Below are 25,371 nucleotides of genomic sequence, written 5' to 3'. Positions count from 1 at the left end.
GCCTAAAAAAATAAAAACAGAAGGCAGGGACTGTTGCCTGGCACAAGGAATCCACTAAATAAATGTTTCTTAGATCAAATTAATTTGCTAAATGATGTCTCCAGAGAGTGAATGCAGCCCCCAGTCAGAGAATGCAGGGACCTACCATTTCTGATATTATAAGTCAATATTATGAGCCTTTCCAGAAGATGCTTGTGAGTTTCTCACAGGCTGGTTTTGAATATTGACATATAATATGGACATATAAAGAGCAGGGAGCTCTGGGTCACAAAACTTGGAATCTAGACTTGACTTCACTATTTACTAGCTGTGTAACCTTGGATAATGTCACTTAATGTTTGTGAGTCTCTACTTCATCACATGTCAACGGATCTAATCCTTCCTGCCTGCCTCATTTGATTGTCGTGAAGAACAAACGAGATGATAGCTATACAAAAACCATAATGACTGTAATAACATACAATACACTTGCTATTTCAATGGTTTTAGTGGTGAGAAAGATCCCAGATCCTTCCTACCTGTATGGGTGCAAATATTCCATACCACAGAAGATTAGAATCTTCATTAACTTCTTTAGCAAGAATTTGAAGAAAAATATAAAATTGACACCTGGTGATCAATCTTTAGGTTTCTGATTCTTTCTGCCCTTGACCAGGTCAATCCCTGAACACTAGCCCATTACCAGATTTGCAATCAGATTTCCTTACAGCTTTCTCACCTAGTAGGACTTGATTTTTTAAAAGCTGATATTGTAATCAGATCTAATTTCTTACATCAATATTCTTGGCATTATTTTCTGTGTTTAAAGTCCAGTCACTCAAAGCTGCTTCTGAGATCCTCACCACTGAGCAAAGGCATTGGGGATAGAGAGGTCAGCCTAGAATTAGGAAGACCTAAGTTCAAACCCAGCTTCAGACACTTCCCAGCTACGTGACCTTAGGCAAGTCACTTAACCTCTCTTTGATTCAGTCTCCTCTTCTATAAAATGTGGGTAATAGGAGTACCTGCTGCCCAGGGTTGTTGTGAGGACCAAATGAGAAGATACTTGTAAAGTGGTTAGCACAGTGCTTGGCACATAGTAGGCATTATATGAATGTTATTGTTGCTTGCTGCTGTGATTCCCTTAGGAGGTGCTCCACAAATCTTCCATTTGTGTTATTGGTGAGAAACAAAGATCTTTCTTTATTCCGTCAGTTGTCAAGTGAAAATGACTCAAGATTATAAAACAATGGCTAAATTAATGGCTCAATGGCTCCCTTGTTGTTTTCTGAGCTTGAAATGTTCCAAATGTCATTACAATGAGTTCCAATCCTCAACAGGCTCAGAAAATTGCAGAAAGAAATGGAAGTATCCTATGACTCCATTGATGCTGTACAGAACAGAGAGGCCCATTTGTTGTGGGAAACTCCAACCCTGCAGCTAAGGGGACCTTGAGTTGTGATTCCTTGACCTCTCTTTCTGATAGAGAATGGTGCGGGTGAGGTGCTGCTTGTTAGGCAAAAAGGGGAGGGAGAAAAAGGCCAAAGAATAGCTTTTCCCTATAGCATCCCTTTGGATCCCATTCTTAGAGGATCACGGATGGAGAGTGGGAAGGAATGATGTCAGATGGCATTGAAACCCAAGCCCTGGAGAGGTGTCTTCTTGTCCAGGGTCACAGAGCTAGTCAGTGTTTGAGACAAGATTCAAACTCTTAGCTGCCTGACTCCTACAGCCTCCAAGCCATCTCTTCTATCCTTTGGACATTAAAAATTATTATTTGGGAATCTCAAGAAAAGATTACTACTGTGGTTATTATTTGTAGCCAATACTACCTTTCTGGTTGGAAAAACCAAACCCAATCTTATGCAGGGCAGATATTATAAGCAAATAGATATATGAGGTATAGAAGGAAAGGTAAGGAGAGATGATGGATTTTAGAGAGTGGGTTGGTGATCACTCAGGATACAGGAGACTACTTAGTTCTTCTGTATAAAGATTTTTACTTTCTCCTTGAAGAAAATGTTGATCTAGAAAAGGATAAACTTAGAACAGTTCAATAGTTCAGATTTATATACTCTCTAGGGATACATAAAGGCAGTGGATTGCACATAGTAGGTGTGAGAGAAATATTTGCTAAATGACTGAACATTCAATTTGATCAACAAATACATACATACATACATATAAATATATGTATACATACATATACACATATACATATACATACATATACACACATATGTGCGTGAATATATACATATACATATATAAAATGTACCAAGCATGATATAAAGCATCAGGAATGCAAGGACAAAAATGAAATAATTCTTGTCCTTGAGGAATGCACATTCGGCTGGAGAGATACAGTTTATTCACATGTAAGTACATACTAAATAATTTCAAGCAGAGTGTGCCAATTACTGAGGGTTCTGGGAAGTCCTCCTTTAGGGGGTGACACTTGATCTATGCTTTGAAGGATGCTAAGGACTCCAAGAGTTGGAGTGAAGAAGGAAAGCATTGTGGGACACGAGGGACCACTTGTGCAAAGTTGTGAGCACCAACTAGCCATCTCTTCATTTCCCCTGAAGTTACACTTCTCAGGTGGGGCAGCTAGGTGGTGCAGTGGATAGAGCACCAGTGCAGGAGTTAGGAGGACCTGAGTTCAAATCTCACCTCAGACACTTGACACTCACTAGTTGTGTGACCTTGGGCAAGTCACTTAACCCCAATTGCCTCATCGTGGGTCATCTCCAGTCATCCTGATGAATATCTAGTCACTGGATCCAGATGGCTCTGGAGGAGAAGTGAGGCTGGTGACCTGCATAGCCCTCCCTCACTCAAAAACAAAAAGTCAAGTGCAAGTCATGTCATCATATCTCTGATGGCATGGTCTTCTTTGGCAACAAAGGACGAACACACACACACTTCCCAGGAACAGCTTTGTCTCTTAAGATCATTTCAGCCCCGGAACTCACCCTTCATCAGCCAGTTCCCTCTGTCCCTGGTTCCTCCTTCCACCTGATCAGAGGGTAGAGTTCTTTCTACACCCTCCAAGTAAGGAAGCTGTCCAGGTTAGCCATCTATTCATTTCCTATCTGGTTGCACCCTGCACTTCTACATCATGCCCCGCTCCCCCACATTCAGTTTATGTTTATGTATTGTGTATTAGCTCAGTGTTTGACACAGTAGATGTATAATATGCGTATGCTGACTGACTCACAAAATGTGTGCAGGGGAATAGCTGGCAGGCCCATTGGGTTGGAATTGAGAATCCAGGAATGACTGATTGAATAAAAAGCCATTTGTTATATATGTGTCAGGCACTATGCTAGGCACCAGGGATACAAACCCAGGCAAGCAAGATAGTCTCTGCTTTTAAGAGCTTGCTTCTTTGTTTTGGACAGGGAAGTCAGAGAGATGGTGATTGGGGCTGACAAGACCTTTCTGGAAATGGTGACATTGATTGGATTTACTATTCTGATAGCAGGAAGTGGAAAGGGGTAGGGCAGCATAGCCTGAGGAGGACTGGGAAGAAGTGTGGTGGGTCTAAGTCTAGGTCAGATGCTCATCAATTCACTGCCCAGGGCGGGAGACTAAGGAGAGTGATGGGAAATAAGATTGGAAAGGTTGGCCAGAGAAATGTCTTGGGAACCATCAGTGCAAGGTTAGGGATTTTCAATGCTATCTTAGAGAAGATTTCTGAAAGAGGGGGAAAGGAGTCATGGTCAAAACGTCAACACAGCGTCTATATGGAGGATGGATTGGAAGGGAAGGGAAAAGACTAGAGGAAGTGAAAGATCATTTAGCAAACTATCACCAGAGGGGAGAGAGAAGACACTGTGGGAGTGGGGAGAAGAGAGCAGATATAAGAAGTTAGGGGGGTAGGATCAAGGAGAGAAGAGGGCCCAGGACAGTGATAAGGTCTGGCTACACGGAGTTGGGAGTCATCCGCATGGAGGTAATAACAGTCCCCAAAGGAGCTGGTGATGTCATGAAGAAAAAAAGGCTAGAAAGTAAAGCCTATCACAGAGCCTTGGGGGATACCTCCATCTAGTAAGTAGGAAGAAAATCTGGTAAACTCCAAAAAAATTGGTTGGAAGAGGAGAACAAAGACAAAAGCAGCATCCTAGGAGTCAAGCGAGGAGACAGTGACCAGGATGGGATGGGGAAAGGTATTTTTCATTTAAACAAGCAAGAAAAAGACAGTTTCTCTGTTTGTCTCCAGTTTACTCGAGACAATGAATTGAATTCTCTTCTTAGGAGTGTAGGGAATTAATATTCAGAGAGCTGTCTGGGGGATCTTTTGATGAAAGCTGAAACAAAAAGTGCAAAGTATTACTAGTGACACTAAATATTTTAATAGCAGCAGAAAGAAGTGTTATGGCTACACAAAGACTACACACTTTTAAGCCAAACACTCACTATTTCTGACAAAGACAATCAGAGGGAGAGAGGGAAGGATGTAGGGTATCGCCAGTGCTCAGCACAGCTCCTGGTAGGGTAGTAAACAATCAGTAACTGCTTTTTGATTGAATGACTTGGTTATTGTTCAATCCTGGAGGGGCAAACAGATCACAGGTTCAGGTGAGTCAGCAGAAGAAACTGAGTATATGACTGGTACACTTACACTGGGCAATCTTCCCAAACGCCAGTACACATGCATGCCCAAGGATCAAAGTCTTTGAGTTTGGGGTCACCAGTGGCTAACAGGTACCAAAGGAGGAGAGTCCCGCCCAGCACCGGTTTGCTTCACTAAGCAGTCGGCTTCTTGTGCAGTTTGCCAGCAAGTGGGTCACAGGATGGCTTTGATTTCGGTGACCTGCCAGACTTTCAGCTGATTGACACTAGAGGGTGAGGAAGGAAGTGAGTAGGGAACAGAGAATCTCAGGGAAAGAAGAAAACTAAGGATTCCTCTTTTCGGTAATGAACTAGACCTCTCAGTGGTTAGGTTCTATCTCCCACACCTGCATGGATTTTCTACTGGGGATCACAGTTTTAGCTCAAGAAGAAACTATGGAGGTCCACTTTTCTAATTTTACAGGTGAGGAAACTGAGGCCCACAAGGGTAAGTGATTTACCCTGGGTCACAAATGTAGGAAATTGCAGTTAGTATTTGAACACGTATAAAATTACTACAGGAGTCAAGAAGAGAGCTTTGAACAAAGGATCTCATGTAGAAGATTCCATTTCCTAACACACTTTTGATTTTGGATCTGCTAATTTTGAGATATGAATGATCGTAACTGACATAATCCTTTAAGGCGGCAATTCACAAACTATTTGGCTTCAAGACCCCTTTAGACTTTTAAAGACAGCTGGATTCCCCTATCTGCTTTAGCATTCAGTCTGCTGTGATATGCTGCTTTGGTTGAAGTCTATAAATAAAATCTGACCTCATAAAGAAATGCAGTGGGAAAAGAGAGGAGTATTTTGATAGGCAAATAACACCTTAGTATTGAGAAAATAGCTTTGACTTTATGGACTCCCTGAAAGGGTCTTGGGGAACCCCCAGGGCTCCACAAGTAAAATTTTGAGAACTACTTGTTTCAAGGTTTGCAAAATGTTTTATAAATAGATATTTAACACATTAATATAATATCATATATATCAGTCACATATTTAATGTTACATATGACATATGTAATAGACACATATATGTATATAGCCTTACATGAACCTTACAAAAACCTTGTGAACTGATAATAATAATAGTGTTTATACAGTACTTAATGGTTTTCAAAGTGCTTTACACATTATCTCATTTGACAGTCATACTAGCCCTGTAAAGTAGGAGCTAGCATTATCCCTATATTATCGATGTAGAAATAGAGGCTGACTTGCTCAGCTGAGCATCTATGGCTGGATTTGAACTCAGGTCTTCTGGATTCCAAGTGCAGCACCACCTAGGCACTACACCCCCCTCCCCCAGCTGCTTCAGTGGGTACCACGGAGAGTATTGTTTCCACTTTAGAGAAGAGGAAGTTTCAACACAGGTTAAGTCATCTGCCATTGGTCAGAGAAGGGAAGAGCCAGAGGCAGCATTCTGGCTCAGAGGCTTCTGCCTTCCTGCTCTGATCCATCACTCAGAAAACCACAATCAGGTGGTTGTCTGATAATAGTTTTCCAGGTGGGCAAATACCAGCCCTTTCTGATTCTAGGAATTATAGTAATGATCAATGTTCCTAAAATGTTTTGCTTTGTATCATGCCAGTGGTACAGGCCCAAGGGTATAGTATGCAGTGGTACCTTCTGGCTCAGATTCTAGGATTCTGAGATACTGATTCTGTGAATATCTGCTTCTCAAGGGCAGGGATTGTCTTCAGCCTCTCTTCCCAGGGGTGGGGGTACACACAATGTGATGTGCCTAATACGTGTTTAATGAAGATCTACTGAATGCATGCAGATGTAGGAGTCAAGATCACTTAGGGTGGATAAGGGGGAAATTTTTGATACAAGTTCTGGAGGAAAAATTTTAACTAGAGCTTTTGGCACCATGAAATTGTTTAATTTTTTTCCCCTGTCCCAGGACAAAACATTCAGGTGTACGGGTATCGTAGGGTGTTGTCTTTTATAAATTTATTCATGGAGGCAAGGTGACATTTTTTCCTTTCCACTCACAATTTTTCCTTTAAATATAAGCATTTCTTTCTTCTCTTTGAAAATTTCATGGACATCATTTTCTTTTAAGATGGTGGACTGAACCATAACTCAATGGACAGGCATATTTATAACATTATAACACTTAATAGCTTACCATCCCCTCCCCCTCGCCCCCGATTCAGTCAACTTCGTAGAAAGATACTGCAGTAAAGATACAAAGAATGAGGTGTAAAATGCCCAGGAATCAGGAAAAACAGAAGGTTCACTTTGGTCGTTGATGCAGACAAGAAGAGATCATTTACAAAGAAGCAAAGGCCAAAAATGAAGGAAGATTAGTATTGGGGTGGGCGTCAGAAATCATTAATCTAGGTCTTTCATTTTGGAGACAGGACTGAGACTGAGAGAAATCAGTGAGATGTTAGTGCCATTACATTAGAAATAATAACTTACCATTTTTTCTGTTTTGAAATACTCCAGTATAAGACATGAAATTGCAAAGTGGAAAAATTATTGGGGAATGGGGTGATGGCAAGGGTTTGTCCGTTCAAATGTAAGTATTGGTATATTATGAAACACAGGAAGTGAGATGAGTAAATGAAAGGTAGGATGTCTGAATGGAAGCCTGTAAATCACAAAGAGAAAAACGAAATCTTCCTGTATTTAATATAAACAAGCAACTCTCACATGAAGAGAGGATGACCCTGAGTGAGCCACATAGAAGCTGGCTAATGTTGTTTGAAGGGTCTGAAGCTGTCCACTCACAGTCTGATGGCACTTTACTCTCATTCAGTTTCTTTCCATTTTGACCTGCCTCCCTCCCTCAAAAGTCTACAAAATGAAAAACATGAAACCGTTCCCCTCTCTGGTTATACAAGTTTAGTTTAATTTTAATTTTTTAAAAAATATTTTATGACAGTTCATAATCTTGAGGGCCCAAGAGTATGATTTTCACTATAAAAGAACAATGGAAATCAAAATATCAATAAATGAAAGTGCTGCTTGTCACAGCTTCCAGGGAAGTAGGAAGGCACTGTGAATTTGGTGCAGACTATTAAGAAATGATTTAGCATCACATCTCCTGCCTGGATTCAACTGGATTCGGTTCCACCCGATTCCTCTTCCACAAACTCAAGTAATGCAGCATGTCTGTTGGCCTGAGAACCTTCTTTGAAGAAAACTTTTTTGATTGTGCCATCCTTTGGGGACTTAACCGTATACTGCAGAGAAGAAGCCCACAACAAGCCATCAGGGTCATGCCTTGGGGCCTCCCCAACCCCAAGCAGGCACAGCACAAAGATGGCCCAAAACATTTACATGAAAAACTAGCCAGTCATTTGGATGTTTTGTCTACACGATATCAAACATCCTCATGCTTATGGCTGTTTCAAAAATGGCCTTGATTGTTTTCTTTCTCTTACACTTAGGCATATATACCTTGTTCATTCTGAAGGAAAAATTTTGCCAGGCTGCTGCCTATTATAGACTAGTGATAAATCGAGTCACTTCAGAAGCTGAGGTGATGAATGGATTTTAACAAATGTAAAAATGCCAACATACTAAGATCAAGCATTTGTGCTACTTTGTTTTATCAAGCGGACTCTTCAAGTGATAGATGGCTTGCAGTATTTAAGGTTCTACTGAAAGGTAAAATAAGGCAAAAATAGTTTAGCAACTCCAGAAAAATCTGGTTTAATGCAGAATAGGAGTGGCCATGTGATTTTATTAGGATAGGGCACTCCTGGGTGCCTAGAGGCAGCACTTGGAGGGTCAGTGACCTGTCCAGGATCTTAGGGACATGATGTGTCAAGGGTGGCACTTGAATCCAGGCCTTATTGACTTCAAGGACAGCTACATTGTACTGTCCCTTGTTGTAGATTGGAGCTGGAAGGAACCTCAGAGGTCCTCAAATTTCCCCCCTCCCCATTTTACAGAGAAGGAGACTGATCCTTCTAGGAAGGATAAGGGACGTGTCCAAAGCTACACAACGCATCAGGTGTTACCACGTCAACGTCCTTCCTCTTCTTGAGTATAAGGACCACTTCCCTTTACTCACCTCCATTTTCATAGCTATCATAACCATCAAGATGTCTCCAGTCTTTACTCTGTCTCCAGCTTTCACAAATATCTAGAATTTAAGTAGGTACAATTAAAATGGGAAAATCTCATGCAAGCAGAATGCTGAGTCCCAAGGCCCCACTTTTCTGGAGAGCCTTGTGTGTCCCCCAGCCAAACAATGGGCATCTCTGCAGAGGCGTGACTGTCTGTCTTCCTGCAGACTTGGATATATAGGTGCAGACGGGGAGACTCAGAATTCTACCGGGGTGGGCTGTCTGAGTACTCCAGGAGATCCCCCTCTCACTGCAGTCCCTAGCACTGCTCCCCCTATCTGCCCTCGACTAAATCAACCCCAAAGATTATTTTGGACATCCAAATATGACTCAAGGTAAACATGCAGACAAGTTGCAGGATATGATGACATCTAATTATCTCCCTCCTAATTAAGGGGTGGGTCTGGGTTAGTTTGTACATAGCTTGGAGAATTACTGGTGTGCCCTCCATAGTAGGTGCCATTCAAGACCCAGGAGATGCCCGCAGGTGTACAGCCTCAAAGGGGGTGCAGGTGTGCTTGGGGAGCCTCACAAACCATGGCTGCAGCTGAATGTAACAGCCCTTTGCCAAGAGTCTTGGCTGTGTAGGTGCGACCCAAAGACAAAGAACTCTAGGAGCTCAGAGCCTGGTTTCTCTGGGGTATGTGTATGGGGTGGGGGTGGGGGGGTGTCTCTAGGCTTTCCCCATCTGAGATCTATTCATGAGGAAGCCTCCTGCAGACAAAACGGCCTTTTCTCCACTGCTCTCTCTTCTACAAACACCACAAAAAGCCTCTTGCTCAGTGTGCTCAAGAATTATGAGAACCGCCCTCAGAACAAAGCCTGGACACAGCAGTAGCCATGTCTGAAAATGATGTTACCATAGAGCTCAATAAGGATGATATGATAGCAAGACATAATTTCATTGCCTTCTGTTGTAGTAATGTTTTAAATTATTTTAAAAGTTTTCAAGATTATTTAAAGCTTCCATGTTGGAGGAAACCTTTTCCTCTTTGATTTGACTATGTTTGTCCTCAGAAGAGATAAGAAGGTCCAACTTCTCTTCTTTCTTTTCAGAAGTGGGGGACTATGGGTACATGATACCGCATATACTATTAGATTCAATTGATGTGTGGATTAGTTTTGCTGAACTTGTCCACCCTTCTTTTCCTATTTTTGATTACACAGTATGGTTTCCCAGGCAGGATATAGGGGAGGGAAATGAAAGTGCTATAAAAATAAAAGATAGCCATAAAAATTAAAAAGTAAAAAAACCCAATAGCAATCAAAGAAAAGAAAAAAGTTAATTCTTTGGGAAAATTCCAGGTGCTTTATATCTTTTACTGCTTTTAAGAAAGTTTAGATTGCCTGTCATCTGAAAGGTAATCCCCATATTCAGAAACTAGCATTCGACTATTTGCTGGCTTTGCTCTTGCAGGGCTCCCAAGCCTTATAGGGAGGGCAGAAGAGGGCCGACATAATGAACGGGAAGGAAGTATCTCACTAGGCCTCATTTCCCACCTCCACACTTGGCTTTATTACCTTCTCAATCGTCCCAGTCATTGGCGCGAGGGTACTCCCCTGCATTCCTTCAGTCCTTGCTGAAGATAAATATTTAGGCACTGGGATGCCAATCCGAGCGCTGCCTCTCTACAAACAAACAAACCCAAACTACAGTCAATACGTTAAAACTATTTCACATTTGGTCATTTCATCTTTACTGATACATGCAAGGTAGCTGATTTCTGGTCCCCAATTTTCACAGTACTACTCAAACATGAGTAACTTTTAATGTACACTACATGTTAGAACTCTGTTAAAAGAGTCCTCCTCTGGTGCCTCACAGAGGCACAGAGGCAACCCTCCCACCTTCCCCAAGGTTATGCCGATGGAATATAAGGTCTGCTTGGCCATACTAAGATTCCCAAGCTGGTATGGGCCTGACGAGGGACCGTGAGTTCTTTCCTAATTATCCTTCTAACATTTTGCACATACTCCTTAGTTTCAGAAAATTTGAACCAGGGTTGTATCTCTAGGAAAAATATGAAGTTATGTAGCTCTATTGGAATATCTTTGTATTTTAACATAGTTGTCAAAAGCTTTGGGGAGAAAATAAGCTGCGTAGGAGGTTAATTCTAACCTGTTTGGTTCAGCTCATCACTAGTCTGGTCCTAGGCAATGATTTTGGCTAAAGCAGGGGTTGTCAAAGTACTCTGGCCATGGGCCAAATCATGCTGGCTACATGTTTTTGGACTGCCATGAGCTAGGAGTGTTGTTTTGTTTTTTACTTTTTAAATACGGTAAGACCTTATTTAAATTTGCAAAACCAATTCTTAACTCATGGATCATATTTATCTAAAAGTAACATACATGATAGAGGAAATAGCCCTTTGAAGAGATAAGAAAATGATCCACTTCTCTCTCTTCTTTTAAGCAATATCAAAATGACCTTATCACAATGTAGTCTCCCTTACAGTGGATTCTAAGACAAGCCATGGAAGTTGACTAGCTTCTAAGTAACATGCTAATAGCTGTCCTTTCCTCTGGGTATATAAAATGATAGGAATGAAAGCTGTATTTAAAGGCTAGTCCCCAAATGAGAAAACCAAATCTCTGTCCTTGGAAAACCCCTTTTCCTTCATTCCTGCTTCTCCCTGGCTCTCTATGCTGAAAGATATCAACAAGTTCCTTGGCTGCCAGTTACCAAGCCCCTGTTTCCCTGGGCACAAGAAATACTATTCACTAAGCTCATCTCCCAGACTTTCCTCGCAGCCGTCTTGAAAACCACGGACAATTACAGGGAAGTGGCTGGAGTGTGTGTGTGTATGTATGCATGAATGGGAAAGAAGGCATAGGTAAGACTGGGCCACAGGGAGAGACTCTATCAGAAACAGACAGATGGCTTGGGGAGTAAATACAAGAGAAGTGGGTCAATACATATAAAGGGATGTATATCTGAGTATAAATGTCAGGACAAAGGAAATGAAAGAAACAGGAGTACGTAGAGGAAATGCAAATGTAGGAAGCCAGCTCCTCTCCCTCAGCAGAATGTTATGGTCAAGCCAGCCAGGGTCCTCCCAAACCCAAGCACAGGACTGTAAAAAAGAAGCATTACCATGGAAAATAGGTAAATGGTGTTCTCCGAGATAATCAGTTTAGGTTTACTAACAACACCATTGATGGAACATTTCAGGTATGTGCAGTCTCCCTCTTTACAAAGGTCACCAAGGACTTCAAAAGTTTTATCTTCAATCTGAAACACAATAGAAAATTTTTTTTAATAAAGCATCTATAACTGTTGTCATAATAATAATGTTGGCATTAGAACCCTACATGGCTTGTTTTTTCCCCAAAGCTTTTTTTTCACTTAATAGTGTATTTTTTTTTTCAATTTCTTGTAAAGGTAGTTTTCAACATTCACTTTCATAAGATTTTGAGTTCTAAATTTTTTTCTCCCTTCTCTCTCCTCCTCCCCTCCCCAAGACAGCATGCAATCTGATATAGGCCATTCATGTACATCATACTAAACAAATTTCCACATTAGTCATGATGTGAAAGAAGAATCAGAACAAAAGGGAAGAACCATAAGGAAGAAAAAACAAACCAAAAAAAGTGACAATAGTCTGCTTTGATCTGCATTCAGACTCTGTAGTTCTTTCTCTGGCTGTGGATAATATTTTCCATCAGGAGTTTTCTGGAATTATCTTCATATACAATTTGTCACTGTCCTGCTGAGAAGAGTCAAGCCTGTCCAAGCTGATCAGTGCACAATGTTCTATCACTGTGTACAATGTTCTGCTCACTTCACTCAGCATCAATTCATGTACAATTTTCCAGGGTTTTCTGAAATCTGCCTGTTCGTCATTTCTTATAGCACAATAGTATCCCATTACATTCATACACCATAACTTGTTCAGCCTTTGCCCAATTGATGGGCATCACCTCAATTTCCAACTCTTTGCCACCACACAAAGAGCTGCTGTAACTATTTTTGGACATGTGAGTACTTTTCCCTTTTTTATAATCTCTTTAGGACATAGACCTCATAGTGGTATTGCTGGATCAAAGGATATGCACAGTTTTATAGCCCTTTGGGCAGAGTTCCAAATTGCTCTCCAAAATGGTTGGATCAGTTCACAACTCTATCAACAATGCATTAGTGTCCCAATTTTCCGATATCTTCTCCAACATTTATCATTTTCCTTTTCTGTCATATTAGCCAATCTTACAGGTGTGAAGTGGTACCTCAGAGTTGTTTTAATATGCATTTCTCTAATCAATAGTGGTTTAGAGCATTTTTTCATATGACTATAGTTTTGATTTCTTCAATTGAAAACTGCCATATCCTTTGACTATTTATCAACTGTCTCCTCAAAGTTTTTAACAACTATATTAAAATACAAAGATACTAAAACAGAACTATGTAGTCTCATATTTTTCCAGAGACACAGCCCCAGTTCAAATTTTCTGAAAGTAAGGACTTTATGCAAAATATTAGAATGATAATTAGGATATTAGGAAGGATATTAGAAGGAACTTGTGTTCCACCAACACAGCCTTAGAGAAGAAGGGCGGGTCACCTCTGTGTTGCAATTACGCATTGGAGAAGATTTTTTAAAACAGAGATCCAAGAGGTAATGTACTTTAAAAATGACTCATGTTTGGTGTGTACCAGTAATCAGTTACCTTGCAGGCATCAGGAAAGCTGTAAGAATCAAATCTGAAATGCTTTTAAGATATTGGCTTTGGTTTTGGTTGTTTGCTGGTTTGTTTTTCTTTGGGGGGGGAGGTAGGGAGATAGTGCTCATGTTGGCATCTCAGTGCCTAAATATTTATCTGTGGCAAATTAGGAGAGAAAACTTGGCATACATATAGTTAATATCACAATGTGATACACACTATAAAGGTTAAATATTGAAAAGCAGTAATAAAAAACAAAGATAAAAGAAAATATAAGGTAAAAATTCAGGAAGATTACAAAAGAAATAGGGCACATAACTTTCAACTGGGATTAAAACTGATCAATAACTCTTCAGGGTCTAAAGTCTCATGTTGGACCCACTTTGTGCACATAGACAAAGGGAGTTATAAATAAAGGCAAAATGTCACGAAAAGAGTTTAATCTTCTCGACACTATTCCATGCGTCCAAAGCACATTCAAGTCACAGAGACCCATTCTGCCAGTTTCAGATCCTGGAGAATGAAACGTAGACAGAGGCCAAAGTTTCCTTACTCTCAGAAAGAAAAAGGCAAGATCATTTTGCTTAAACATATGTACATATAATTTTGTATGTATATATGCAATAATTTTGTAAAGTAATTAAAATACCTACAATTTTATTATGATAGCTGGGTGGGCCAGTGACCTGGAGTCATGAAGACCTGAGTTCAAATCCAGCCCCAGACACTTACCAGCTGCGTGATCATGAGCAAGCCTCAGTTTCCTCACCTGCAAAATAGGGACAAACATAGCACCTACCCCCCAGGGTTGTTGTGAGGATAAAATGAGACATTTTAAAAGCTTTTTTCACACCTTAAAGTGCTATGTAAATGTCAGCTATTATAATTACATGAAATTTTACATATATTTATAGATATGCATGTATACGTGTATGTATGTATGTATATATGCATGTACGTACAAAAGGAAGAAGGGGATGACAGTGGATGAGATGGATAGGGTCAAGGAAACAATGTACATGAGCCTGGATAGACTTCAGGAGATAGTGGAGGATAGAAGAACCTGGGGGGTTGCGGTCCATGGGGTCACAACACAACTGAACAACAAGGAAAATATGTATGTATGCATATGTCTCTCTATAGCTATATTCTTCCCTTTGTACACAGAAAACCTTTACATGCAAGGTAAGAGTGGCCTTGATATGTAAAAACCTGGCATTTGTGAGTACACGTTCCACTTCAATTCACATGCTCCTGAAGTACAACTCCTAAGACTGTACTTTTCAAATGCACATTATAACAGGCTAAAGTGACAGAGGACACAGAGGCATTCATGCATGGGTTCTCGGGCTGGGGCACCACGTTGGAAACTGTGAAGGGTTAGCATTTCTTCTGCTTTCCTATTGTTGCGTCCTACAGTGAGGTTAAGGAATTTGTCTAGAGAGAGTGAGTAACAAGGAAAGCCTGCCCTACCCCTCCTATGCCTGTTTGACTAGTGCTCATGGAACACCCTGCCTGGTGACAAGGATCAAAGATGAACAACACAAGGCCACTCCAAAGGGTGGCCGGTGAGGAGTGACTTGTGGCCCATTGACTTCCTGAGACTCCTGTGTGGACAGCACCCCTGAGCAGAAGGGAGCTGTGCTCTTGCTGTCTGGCTGACGACAAACACCATCATGCTTCGATGGCTCTCTCATCTCAGTGAGGAGAATCCTCTTCGCTGGTGTGGATCAGAGCCTTCCACACTTCCTCATCCTGTGTGACTTCTGTTGATCCCTTCCATAAATCCTCTGCAGAGAATCTCTCACTGGTTCTTCTAGTTTAGATCCTGTAGATCTTAGGCATCTATCATTCTTTCCTTTACCAAGTACACATCTGGACATTGGTGTCCTCCTTCCACCAAGTCTCCATGGAGAGTAACATTCTGCAGATTCCTCCCCTTGCCTGTTGGGTCACCTGTGATGGTCTTTTGAGACAACATAAGCCACAGCTTCTACATACACAGCCTCTACATACCCAAAGAATATGGCTGCTGTGGGATCAATGGAATACAGCCAGTCTTTCCAGTCTGGTCTCCACACAGTGGCCAACTTGATATTCCTACCATACTGGTCTGACCATGGCCATCCCCTGCTGAGGAAGCTTCAGTGTCTCCCTTTATATCTCAGGACAAAAATCTGAATTCTTCTGTATGGCATTTAACAGGCCTTCAGAATCTGGCTCTAGCCTATCTTTGAGGCTACAGATTATTCCTTCTCATGCATTCTACTCGGCAGACAAACCAATTCCTGTCCATAACATATCATCTCCTTGAGTCTTCCTTGGGCTATTCAATTCCCACAAAGCTTTCCTTCTGAAAAACCAAACCAAACCACAGCTGATGAACCACTTCCTTGCTATTGGCAACAAGGCATTCCATGGCACCAGTGGGCTCACCAAAATGAGGATGTTCTTCAGAATGTCTAGGTTTTATTGGCCCAAGGTTGTGTTGGTCATTCTGATTGACATAAACCAGGGATCCTTCCTTTTCCAGGGGAGGGGTGGTGCTTAGCCACAAGACCCATCAAGCCATAGACTACTTATTCCTTCAAACCATCATCACTTGTAGGGTGAAAGCTCAGAACATGACCGAGAAGCCCCCTATGCCACTGTGGGAGGCTCCTCCTTCAGTACCATCTTGGCAATTGGTGTTATACCCAAGATGCTCAAGGGGCTGTTTCCTAAGGGAAAGTCCAGACCATTCACTGTGCTCCCTGAGCTAAGTGACCACAAACCTGGAGGAGCAATGGGGAATCCTCTCGGCCCTGAGGTGTCAGTGCCTGTGGATCCTGGATGATGCTTTGCTTCCCCTAACTCGACTACGACTTCCCTCACTCACCTCTCCAGTGTCCCAGGTCTGCAGCTTGGGGTGCTGGTGGTGGGCTGAAAATTGCCTCAGAAATCCAAGACTCCAATACTAGCCAACTGCTCATAAAAGATTCCATTTGAGGAAAAATTCACTGTTGGTCCAGAAAGTGCCCATCAATTTAACTGGATCATATCCCATAAGGCCCATCTATGAATTATTCATGTAAAAGCACCATAAATCTTAAAGGAAGGGCTAGGTCCCCGGGCCATTCTTCACTTCAATCTATGATACCACCTCAGGTGAGGTGGACCACCCACTCATAACCTCCCACTCTATGAGCTCCTGTCCCTAATCTCCAATAGTTCCCTCCCAACCCCCTGGTTTTCCCCCAAGGTGCTCAGAGTCATCACTGAAATTACCCAGAAATAATGCAGCAGCACACAATGGGCACATTTACTACCAGTCCATCTTGTTCCTTGGTCAGACAGATCTCTAATGATATCTTTAGATTCGTGTTCTAGGATAAATTTATCTTCAGAAATATGTTGTAGCCTTCCCCTACCTGCCCTGCCCTTTGGGTCACCTATCCTTCGAAGTCCTTGGTCTTCCACAAGACCCAGCCATAGAGAGTCCCCTTAAGAATCTCAATGTTGAAAGTATAGGATTTTGTTTAAGGGGATATTATTAGAGATCTGTCACTGCCAGTGAAACTGCTGCCTAATTCCCAAATGCAATCTGGGCCTTCTTCCTCCTCCTCCTCTTCTCTGTGCCCTGTATGTAGACATAGGCTGAATTCTTCTAAGTGATTTCAGATCTTTCTGGTAGGAGATTCTGTGATATTCTGAGGACAGATACCACCATTAAAATAGCATCTACAAACAGAAGGGTGTGAGTAACTTGTTTAGTCATTTTTCAGTCCTGTTTGACTCTTCATGACCCCACTTGGGATTTCTTGGTAAAGATACTGGAGTGGTTTGCCATTGCCCTTTCCACCTCATTTTACAAATGAGGAACTAAGGGTTAAGTGATATGCTCAGGGTTACATAGGTAGGAAGGGTCTGAGGCCAGATTTGAATTCATGAAGATGAGTCTTCCTGACATCAGGCCCTGTGTGCTAGAAGAGCCACCTAGTTGCCCTGTGGTAATAATAACAAATTTTTTTTAAAAAATTATTTATTTATTTAAGTGGTTTGCAATCACTACCATACAACCTAGATTTTTAATAATAATAATTTGAAGATCAAATGAGATCATATTTGTAAAGTGCTTTGCAAACTAAAAGTATTATGTAAATACTGCTATTATAATATAATAATACATATATATAATTATAATAATGATTAGTGGTAATAATGATGATTATATTAATTATAACAGCAGTATTTAATGCTTTTAGGTTTGCAAAGCACTTTACAAATATGATCTCATTTCATCCTGAAAACAAAGCTGGGAGGTAGATACTATTATGACCTCATTTTACATCTGAGGAAACTGAGACAAACAGGTCAAGAGACTTGCTTGCCCAGGTTGCACAGCTAGTTAAGTGTCTGAGGCTGGGTTTGGACACAGTTCTTCCTGATTCCAGGCCTGGTGCTGTAACACATTACACCACCTGCTGCCTCTGAGAGCATCTGGAGGACCTCACCATCTATAAAGAATATCTCTTCCATTTTTACTCTGCACAGGTCCTCCTCCATGCTGGAGGCAAAATTCTTTGGCAAGCCAATATTTTCCCAGGTTTTGCTTCCCTTGACAGTAGTAATCAGAAGATCATGAAACAAAGTGACCACTGTGGTTGCAATAATTAAAGAATCTTGTGCAGATGTAAACAAGAAAAGAGGGGCCTTCTTGGAGGAGAATCTCAAACTGCTCCCAAATCAAGTCATTCATTTGTGCTTCACAAACAACGTGCTTTTACTTCAACATGTGGCTGTGAAGATATTGTCTGCTGTGGAATATTGACCAACCACTCAAATCAATCCACCAACAAGGGTTTGTGCCCAGTAACATGCTAGCCACTGGGGACAGAAAGATAGAAATAAGACATTCCCTGCCTTCCAGGGTGGTGGCAGTATGACAGGCGACGCTGTCCAAGGAGCTCATCACTGCCTCAAGTGGATGCCACAGCCTTCTCCCATGCCTTTGATGACTGCAGAGGTTGCTAATTCATCTGTCACTGTCTCTAGAAAAAAAAGGCAGTCTGACAACAAGGTGCCCTCGCAAGGGTTGAAGGCTATGTCTGCCAGGCAAGGAAACATCATAGCACAATGTTGGTGAGTTTAGTTCCTCTAGCTGAATGGTACCATGATTTTAGGCCAGGGATGTCCAGAGGTTTTGCAATAAAGGCCTGATATGTTGTTAATTCAGTTCAATGCAATTTAACAGACATTTCTCAAGTGCCTATGTCAGGGGTACAAAGATAGCAATGAAAGAGTTTTTTCCTTCCCTCAGACACCTTGGATTCCATTGAAGGAAGACCATGGGCACAGGAAGTACATACAAAATGATCCCAACATGGGAGACCACACACACAACTGGGTGGAGGATGAGAGAATTCTGGAGAGGACAGCACTGGGCCTAAGCCCTGAAAGGAGTGAGCGATTTGGAGACAAGGTGGGGAGGAAAGCACACTTTTGAGGCCAGAAAGGAACAGTAGCAGGGTGAGTTTGGGGAATAGCTTGCAGACCAGCCTGGCTGGGAAGTAGGGCATGTGAAGAGAGATCTTCTCACCCCTGATCTATTTTACTCATATCCCAACACCCTCTTGATGAAACAATGCCAGACTAGGTGTATTTTTCTCTTCTTCCCAATCAACTAGCCACATGAGTATTTGTGTAATACTAAATGATACCAGATTGGAAAGTGGATAGAGGCTGGGGTTCAGTTGTGTCTGACTCTTCGTGACCCCATGGACCACAGCATGCCAGGCCCTTCTACCCTACACTGTCTCCCGAAGTCTGTCCAACCTCACGAGTGGAGATGAAAGTGCCAAATATATAGAGACAATGTAAGTGACCAATGTCCTTGTAGAAGTCTGCTCAAATACATCATGGAAAGAACTACAAGGAGACCCAACAGAGACAGTACCTGGCTTTAATGTTCACTCTATATACATGAAGTTGATTTTCCTAATGTCTCATTTTTAGAGAAGGTAAGTCAATCTCTATGCCAAGGTTCCTAGACAAGTTCTGTGTCTGGAAGGATGGACAGCACTATTTAAGCATGTGACAGAGGGATAGATCTCACCACAAGAAGATTCTCTTACTCTACCAACCAATGAGCCTTTTTTGGATTCTTTTCCCTAAATTTGAATTTATGGGTACTTTGTTAGAATTTTCCTCTAGCCTTGGCCAATGTTGGCCAGAGATGAGTAGACCTTCTCTGCTGCCTATTTACAACTAGAAAAAATGAGCTCCTCCCAACATGCCAACAACGGTGCAGCCATCATCCTCAGAGACACATGGCAGCGGCCTTTATGTGATAGGCTTAGGAGATTATCTCAGATCCGAGCATGTGGCTTTGCTCAATTTCCAATATGAAAGAGTGACAGCTAAGCTGGACACATAAAAGAAAGAATCAAATGATACAGAACTAATTTCCTGAAGCTGGCCTGGAATAAGAGGGCCTGCATAGGGGCTCAGGGAGACAATGACAGGGGTTAGTCAGACACACACTCCATCTGTCAGAAGATCCTTCTGACAAAACCAGGTGATGTACCTGCATGCTGTAGGACCCGTCCCGGTTGTACTTTACAGCTATGGCCACCTCTGGGAACAAGAAGAAAAAATGAGAAAAGTCATTTCTAAAAGAAATTCATTCACTGAATGACAAAGCAGCAAAAGTTTCTCCATTGAAATAAAGTGCTATTCTCATGAGAGCATGGATGCCTCTTCCTTACTCCTGAAGGATAAAGCCTAAAACACAGGGGTTTCTTCTACATGTGCAACAGAGCACACTGCCATGGTCAAGTCAGAGAGTCTGCAGATGAAGGGATTCTAGAAACGCTCCTCAGGATGTCAGAGATGAGGAAACTGAGACCCAGAAAAGTCAAACACTGAGGGAGTGGTATCAGTGGGACATCAATCCTGACTCCCTGACCCCTTGTCCAGGGCTCTTCTCACTGGGCAGTGAAAGGTCTCATTGACATTCTTTGTTCAAAGGTGAGTGGAATCGGGGATTTTTCTAGATTTTTTTCTTTGGATGAAAGAAAACACATTAATTAAAGTATTAATGATGGAGATTGTATCAATATCTGCCGCTAACTCACTGGGTGACTCTGGGACACTTTCTCTAGGCTTCAGTTTTCTCTGTGTAAAACAAGGAGAGTTGATCCTTAATGTGCCTTACAGTATCTATTTCAGTAAGTCTGCCCCTTGAGAACATAATCATGGACTTTATAGGCTGCAGAGAAGGGAAAGGTGGTATACGTTTTCCCTGAGGAGCGACAGCTGGAAAGAACACTGGACTTGGACTCAGTCATTCTCTGGGTGACCTAGGGCGAGGCATTTCCCAGTATGGGCCTCAATGTCCTCATCTGTAAGATGAGGTGGTTGGATTAGATGGTCTGAGGCCATACCTGAGGTCCTAACCAGCTCTAGATTTATGATACTATTAACCACATGTAGGGGATCCTCAAACTGATTTCTCCAATTGTTGGCAGGACATTGCCACCTGGGTATGGACAAAGCATCTCAAGTTCCATATGTCTCTGCCAGACCACAGAACCACTAGTCTTCCAGTCGTCTAGGCTTGGAGTCCAGGCATTATCAATCAATCAATTGATCAAGATCTGCAGCTAATCACTACCCAGGTCCTATGGAGTCTTCTTTTCAGCAAATCCTGCCCCTGTTCCCAATGAAGAAGAAATGGGGCAGTCTTTAAGAACCTGAAAAAGCAGCAGAGAGGGGGCTGACTCACAAACCCAACATGGAATGAAGGGAACCAAGGTAGAACACAAGAGGGAGGGCATGAGGAACAAAGGCATACAAAGTGATGCCGGAGAGGCTGTGGTGGGCAGAATCAAGGCTCAGGACATGCTGAAGACAAGGAGGAAGAGGAGAGGTGGGAGATAGCACACAATGAGCCCAAAGAAGCCTGGCACTTGGCTAAAGGACTCGTCCACTGTCTGAGAGGCCACAAGTCTGTTCCTTAACCTTATGGGCCTCAGTTTCCTCATCTGTAGAATAGGTATACTTACACTACCCACTTCACACGGCTGTGGTGTGGAACGTTTCTTGCACCAAATAAAATGAATCACACAAGACTGTAAGATTTGTAGCAGGAATGAACCATAGAGGCCATCAAGTAAGCCTTGTCATTTTACATATGAAGCTAAGATGTTAGGAGTCTGGCTCAAGGTTGGATAGGTAGTGCAGCAGAGTTGTGACTCGAACCCAGGTCCTCTGATTCCCAAACTAGCCCTCTCTTCTGCTTGCACAGCTCTGCCTCAGGGTACTAGTGAAAAGCAGGCTTATGATAGTCTTTGACTGTAGCTTAGCCGCTTTTCAGCATTCCTATTGGCGAAGACCTAAAGGACTAAACAATCAGAGCATGTTTGCTTGGAATGGCGCTAACAAGGGCGACTCTTCTTAGCTCAGAAGGTTACGTAAGCTCAGGCCCTGCCTGCTCGTTACTTACTGTTTTTCCCGTCCTGAAGAGTCACGTTTCTGGAGTAAGAGAAATTTAATCTTCTTCCACTACTGGACGCAAAAGGTGAGAATTGATCTGGAAAATTGTAAAAAGCCACACATTAAAGGGCAGAAAGTCCTTAAACAGATACAGAAAACACATGAAATTGCTAAGAAACAGGTTCTAGAAATGATATTAAGCTCTTCTCTTTGTGTTGTGAAAATGCCACCTGGCAAGAGGAAAGAAGGGCCAGGTCAATGGTGTGCCTTTGATGTCCTGAAAGCCATGACACTGAAGACCTTTGTGAACTAAAGCCAAGAGCCAAGTGGCCATTTCTCCAGTATCCCTGCCTTCATCCCTGATCTATGGGGACCACAGAACCTAGAGCCAAAAGGGACTTCTAGAGTACAAAGTGTGGCCCCCTCATTTTGAGATGGGGAAAGTGAGGCCCACAGAGGCTCAGGTGACTTAAACTATGTCCAGCAGGTGGAAAGCCAGGAGTCCAGATCCCAAGTGTGACCCTTGGCCAAAGTACATAATGAGCTGAGGCTTACAAAAAGTGTTAAGCTCAAAAAAGTGGGGTAAAGCTTTTTACTTACATCCCCAGGCCATTTGGGGGTATGGTGCAATGTTAGATGACAGAGGAGAAAGGGAAAGTGGGCCACTTCAACTCTGCTTCCACCTTCTCTGTCAATGACCTTCATGATGAAAAGGGCAAAATCAAGATTCTCTCTGGCTAAGGGGACAGATGCCCAAGGTAAGTTAGGTGAGTAAGAGGCCACTTGGCTGCTCCAATTGGGTTCTTAAAGAATGTGCTGCTGGCTATGGAGACTGGGAAAGGTGCCAGATGACTGGAAGTGACCAAATGGTCCAACTTTGAAAATGAGGAAGAAGGTAGATTGTGTAACAATAAACTTAATGTCCCTTCTCAGCAAAATTCTAAAATGATGCAAACACAGCCCATCTAAGTGCAAGCAAGGCACTAATGACAATATTATGAGAGCTTGTTAGTCTTAAAATATCAGAGCTGGAGGAGACCACATCATTCATTCATCCATCTGACAAAGAACAAACCAACTGGACTCATCCAGACTTGACCGGAGAGTGGCCTGGATGTAGTCATATTAAGGCAATTCTGTTCGTGACTAAGGGGCTAGGGTTAGCTGCCAGCAGCGCTCAGGATGAGCTAAGAGGGTGATTTAGCTAAGAGCTAAAGCTAAGTGTGCTTTTAGGCTGCATTCAGCAAAGGACAGAGTCCAGAACAAAGGACACAGACGGTGCTGGCTGGAGAGGAGCCACAGTGTCATATTCAGCTTGGGACTGCAGCAAGCTCAGAGAGAAACAACTGAGATGGGGAGGGGATGCCAAATCACGTCATATGATTATCAGGAACAGAAGGAACTTGAGATATTTAGCTTGGAGGGATGTTAAAGCTGTCTCCAAATATTGAAAAGGGGAATAAGGTGGGGGGGGGGGGGAGGTCATGGGAAAGAAGAATTACTTGTTCAGCTTAGTTTTAGAGGACAGAACGAGGTCCAGCAGATGGAAATGATGGGAAGGTAGACTGTATATCAATATAAAGTATGAAGGCTGTCCCAAAATGCTGTTTTTTTGGCTGCTCCACAGAGGCTCAATAGCCATTTGTCAGAAAGGTTTTTAGCTCCTACTTTTGGCTGTTCGGTTCATGTCTGACCCTTCATGATCCATTCGGGGTTTTCCTGGCAGAGATACTGGAGTGGTTTGCCATTTCCTTTCCCAGCTCATTTTACAGATGAGGAAATTAGGCAAACAGGGTAAAGTGACTTGCCCAGGGTCACACAGCCAGCAAATGTCTGAGGCCACATTTGAACTCAGGTCTTCCTGAGTGCAAGCCCAGGGCTCTATTTATTGTACCTGCCCCATATGTAGCCGCCCCATAGCTCATATTGAGATGGCACCTTATTTTCTCTCATGACAACTGTTAGAGGCAGAAGGGATTCACGAGTCTGGCTGGGGGCCAGACCAGAAAACCTCTTGAGTCTCTTCTGACCCTGGGATTCTATTATTTCAAGATTCTAGCTAATGAATGAGTGCTATCAGTACATATCAAGTGACAAAGGCTGGAACTCTTGGTACAATTCTGAAAAACACTTATATTAATAGAGGCCAGAAAAAAAGAAATAAGTAAGCTCCCTCAGACTTGGTTTCATAAAAACTTGATAACTGGAAAGAGAAAAGTAATCTTTACCCTCTGTTTGAATTCTGAAAGCATTGGTCACAACTTTCTCCTGCAGGAGGAGTCCCAGAGCAGCTTGACATAAAACTTCTTTGGCCGTGGTACTTGGAGCGGGGAGCAAGTCATGGTAGTGTTGGGGAATAAAGTCTGTATGCACATTGCCAGCTTCAAACTCGGGGTGTCTGGAAAGACTCAGTAAGAAGTCGATGTTGGTGTTCAATCCTGTGATCTAGGGAAAAGGAGGCAAGCTTCCAATGAGGCTCAAAGCCCAAATGCTTTTAAGGACCTGAACAAAGCAGTGCCTGGGAAAACCACAGATGGGGAAAATCAGTCACAACTGATGTGGTGCTTCAGAATGTCCTGAAGGGAAGGATGGAGTCTGTGAGACAGAAGTGAGTGAAGAAATGAAAGGAGGAATGACAAAACATTTAAGTGCTTGCTACTGTGAGCACAGCACTGTGCTAAATGCTGAGGAAACAAACGGAAAAGCAAGACAGTCCCCACTCTCAGGGAGCTCACATAGAAATGGGGGAGACAACTCATAGGGATGTCAGCGACAGCTGGATGGAAAGGACTCAGGGTCCTTTGGTGCAGGAATACATCCTCTTTTGTATCATTTCAACTGATAAAACCCATACTCATTTCTGACTGTGAGCCCATGAACAATGCCAAGGACTTAGGTAGTGTGGACGTCTTCCGGGTCCTCAGCAGCCATGGCTGGACAACAGGTGGCTTTAGGGCAGAGCTGCCAAGCCTGGGGCTCTCAGGCTTAGGTGCCTATTAGTGGAAGTTAATCAGCAGTGCTTCTGTCTCTTCATTCAATCTTCTTCTCCCAAACACAGATTTTTAAAATGCCATTTCTTTCATCTTTAGTATTCAACATCAATTTCTCCTAATTCTGGGCATTGGCAGATTGTATGGCTCTTGTATTTATTACCTGCCCTTGCTACTAATTTCTGTGTTAAAACATTTTTAAAAATCTGAGTTCATGAGTTCTTTGTTTCTTGAAGCATGGGATGAAAAAGCTCAGTGACTTGCCCATAATGTCACTCCAATGTCAGTGACAGATGGCCTCTGAGGCCGTTTCCAGCAACAGATCCATGATACCATGACACAGATCCCAGGGAGAAAAGTGGCTGTTGGACATTTAGGCTAGAGTTCTAATTGTCAGGGCAAAGCATACCAACACTAGTTATATGGTGCTTTCCCAATCAGTAGCCTAAAAAGAAACTTTTTCAGGAAACCAACTCCTTTGGATGCAATTGGTTAACACATTAGAGATATGCATGCAACTTCCCAAATGAACAGCACCGGCGATTATCCAAGACTTGCTA

General features: G+C 42.4%; 1 protein-coding gene and 1 long non-coding RNA gene across 5 annotated transcripts in view; one reads left to right on the top strand and one right to left on the bottom strand.

Moving 5' to 3' along the window:
* LOC140510064 (uncharacterized) overlaps nucleotides 1-25,371 on the top strand; it is a 49,197-nt gene that overhangs the window by 18,141 nt on the left and 5,685 nt on the right. The gene's annotated exons all lie outside the window — the stretch shown is intronic.
* Nucleotides 4,315-25,371, bottom strand: part of MCCC1 (methylcrotonyl-CoA carboxylase subunit 1) — a 59,656-nt gene continuing 38,599 nt past the window's right edge. Inside the window, exons 13-19 of one of the 3 annotated variants that reach the window (XM_072618364.1) lie at nucleotides 24,050-24,266; nucleotides 21,832-21,918; nucleotides 19,912-19,961; nucleotides 11,782-11,919; nucleotides 10,209-10,316; nucleotides 8,633-8,704; nucleotides 4,315-4,823 (exon numbers count right to left, since the gene is read on the bottom strand). In XM_072618364.1, coding sequence (XP_072474465.1) covers nucleotides 4,683-4,823; nucleotides 8,633-8,704; nucleotides 10,209-10,316; nucleotides 11,782-11,919; nucleotides 19,912-19,961; nucleotides 21,832-21,918; nucleotides 24,050-24,266 — 813 coding nt within the window. In that variant the 3' untranslated portion in view covers nucleotides 4,315-4,682. Of the gene's footprint in view, nucleotides 4,824-7,440; nucleotides 7,797-8,632; nucleotides 8,705-10,208; nucleotides 10,317-11,781; nucleotides 11,920-13,975; nucleotides 14,116-19,911; nucleotides 19,962-21,831; nucleotides 21,919-24,049; nucleotides 24,267-25,371 lie in introns of those variants that run through there. The other 2 variants (XM_072618365.1, XM_072618366.1) reach the window with 2 other exon arrangements.

This window comes from Notamacropus eugenii, chromosome 6 (genome assembly GCF_028372415.1).
Source record: "Notamacropus eugenii isolate mMacEug1 chromosome 6, mMacEug1.pri_v2, whole genome shotgun sequence".
Lineage (NCBI taxonomy): Eukaryota > Metazoa > Chordata > Mammalia > Diprotodontia > Macropodidae > Notamacropus > Notamacropus eugenii.
Note: the sequence above shows the minus strand (reverse complement) of the source record. Positions and strands in the feature narration are given on the sequence as shown.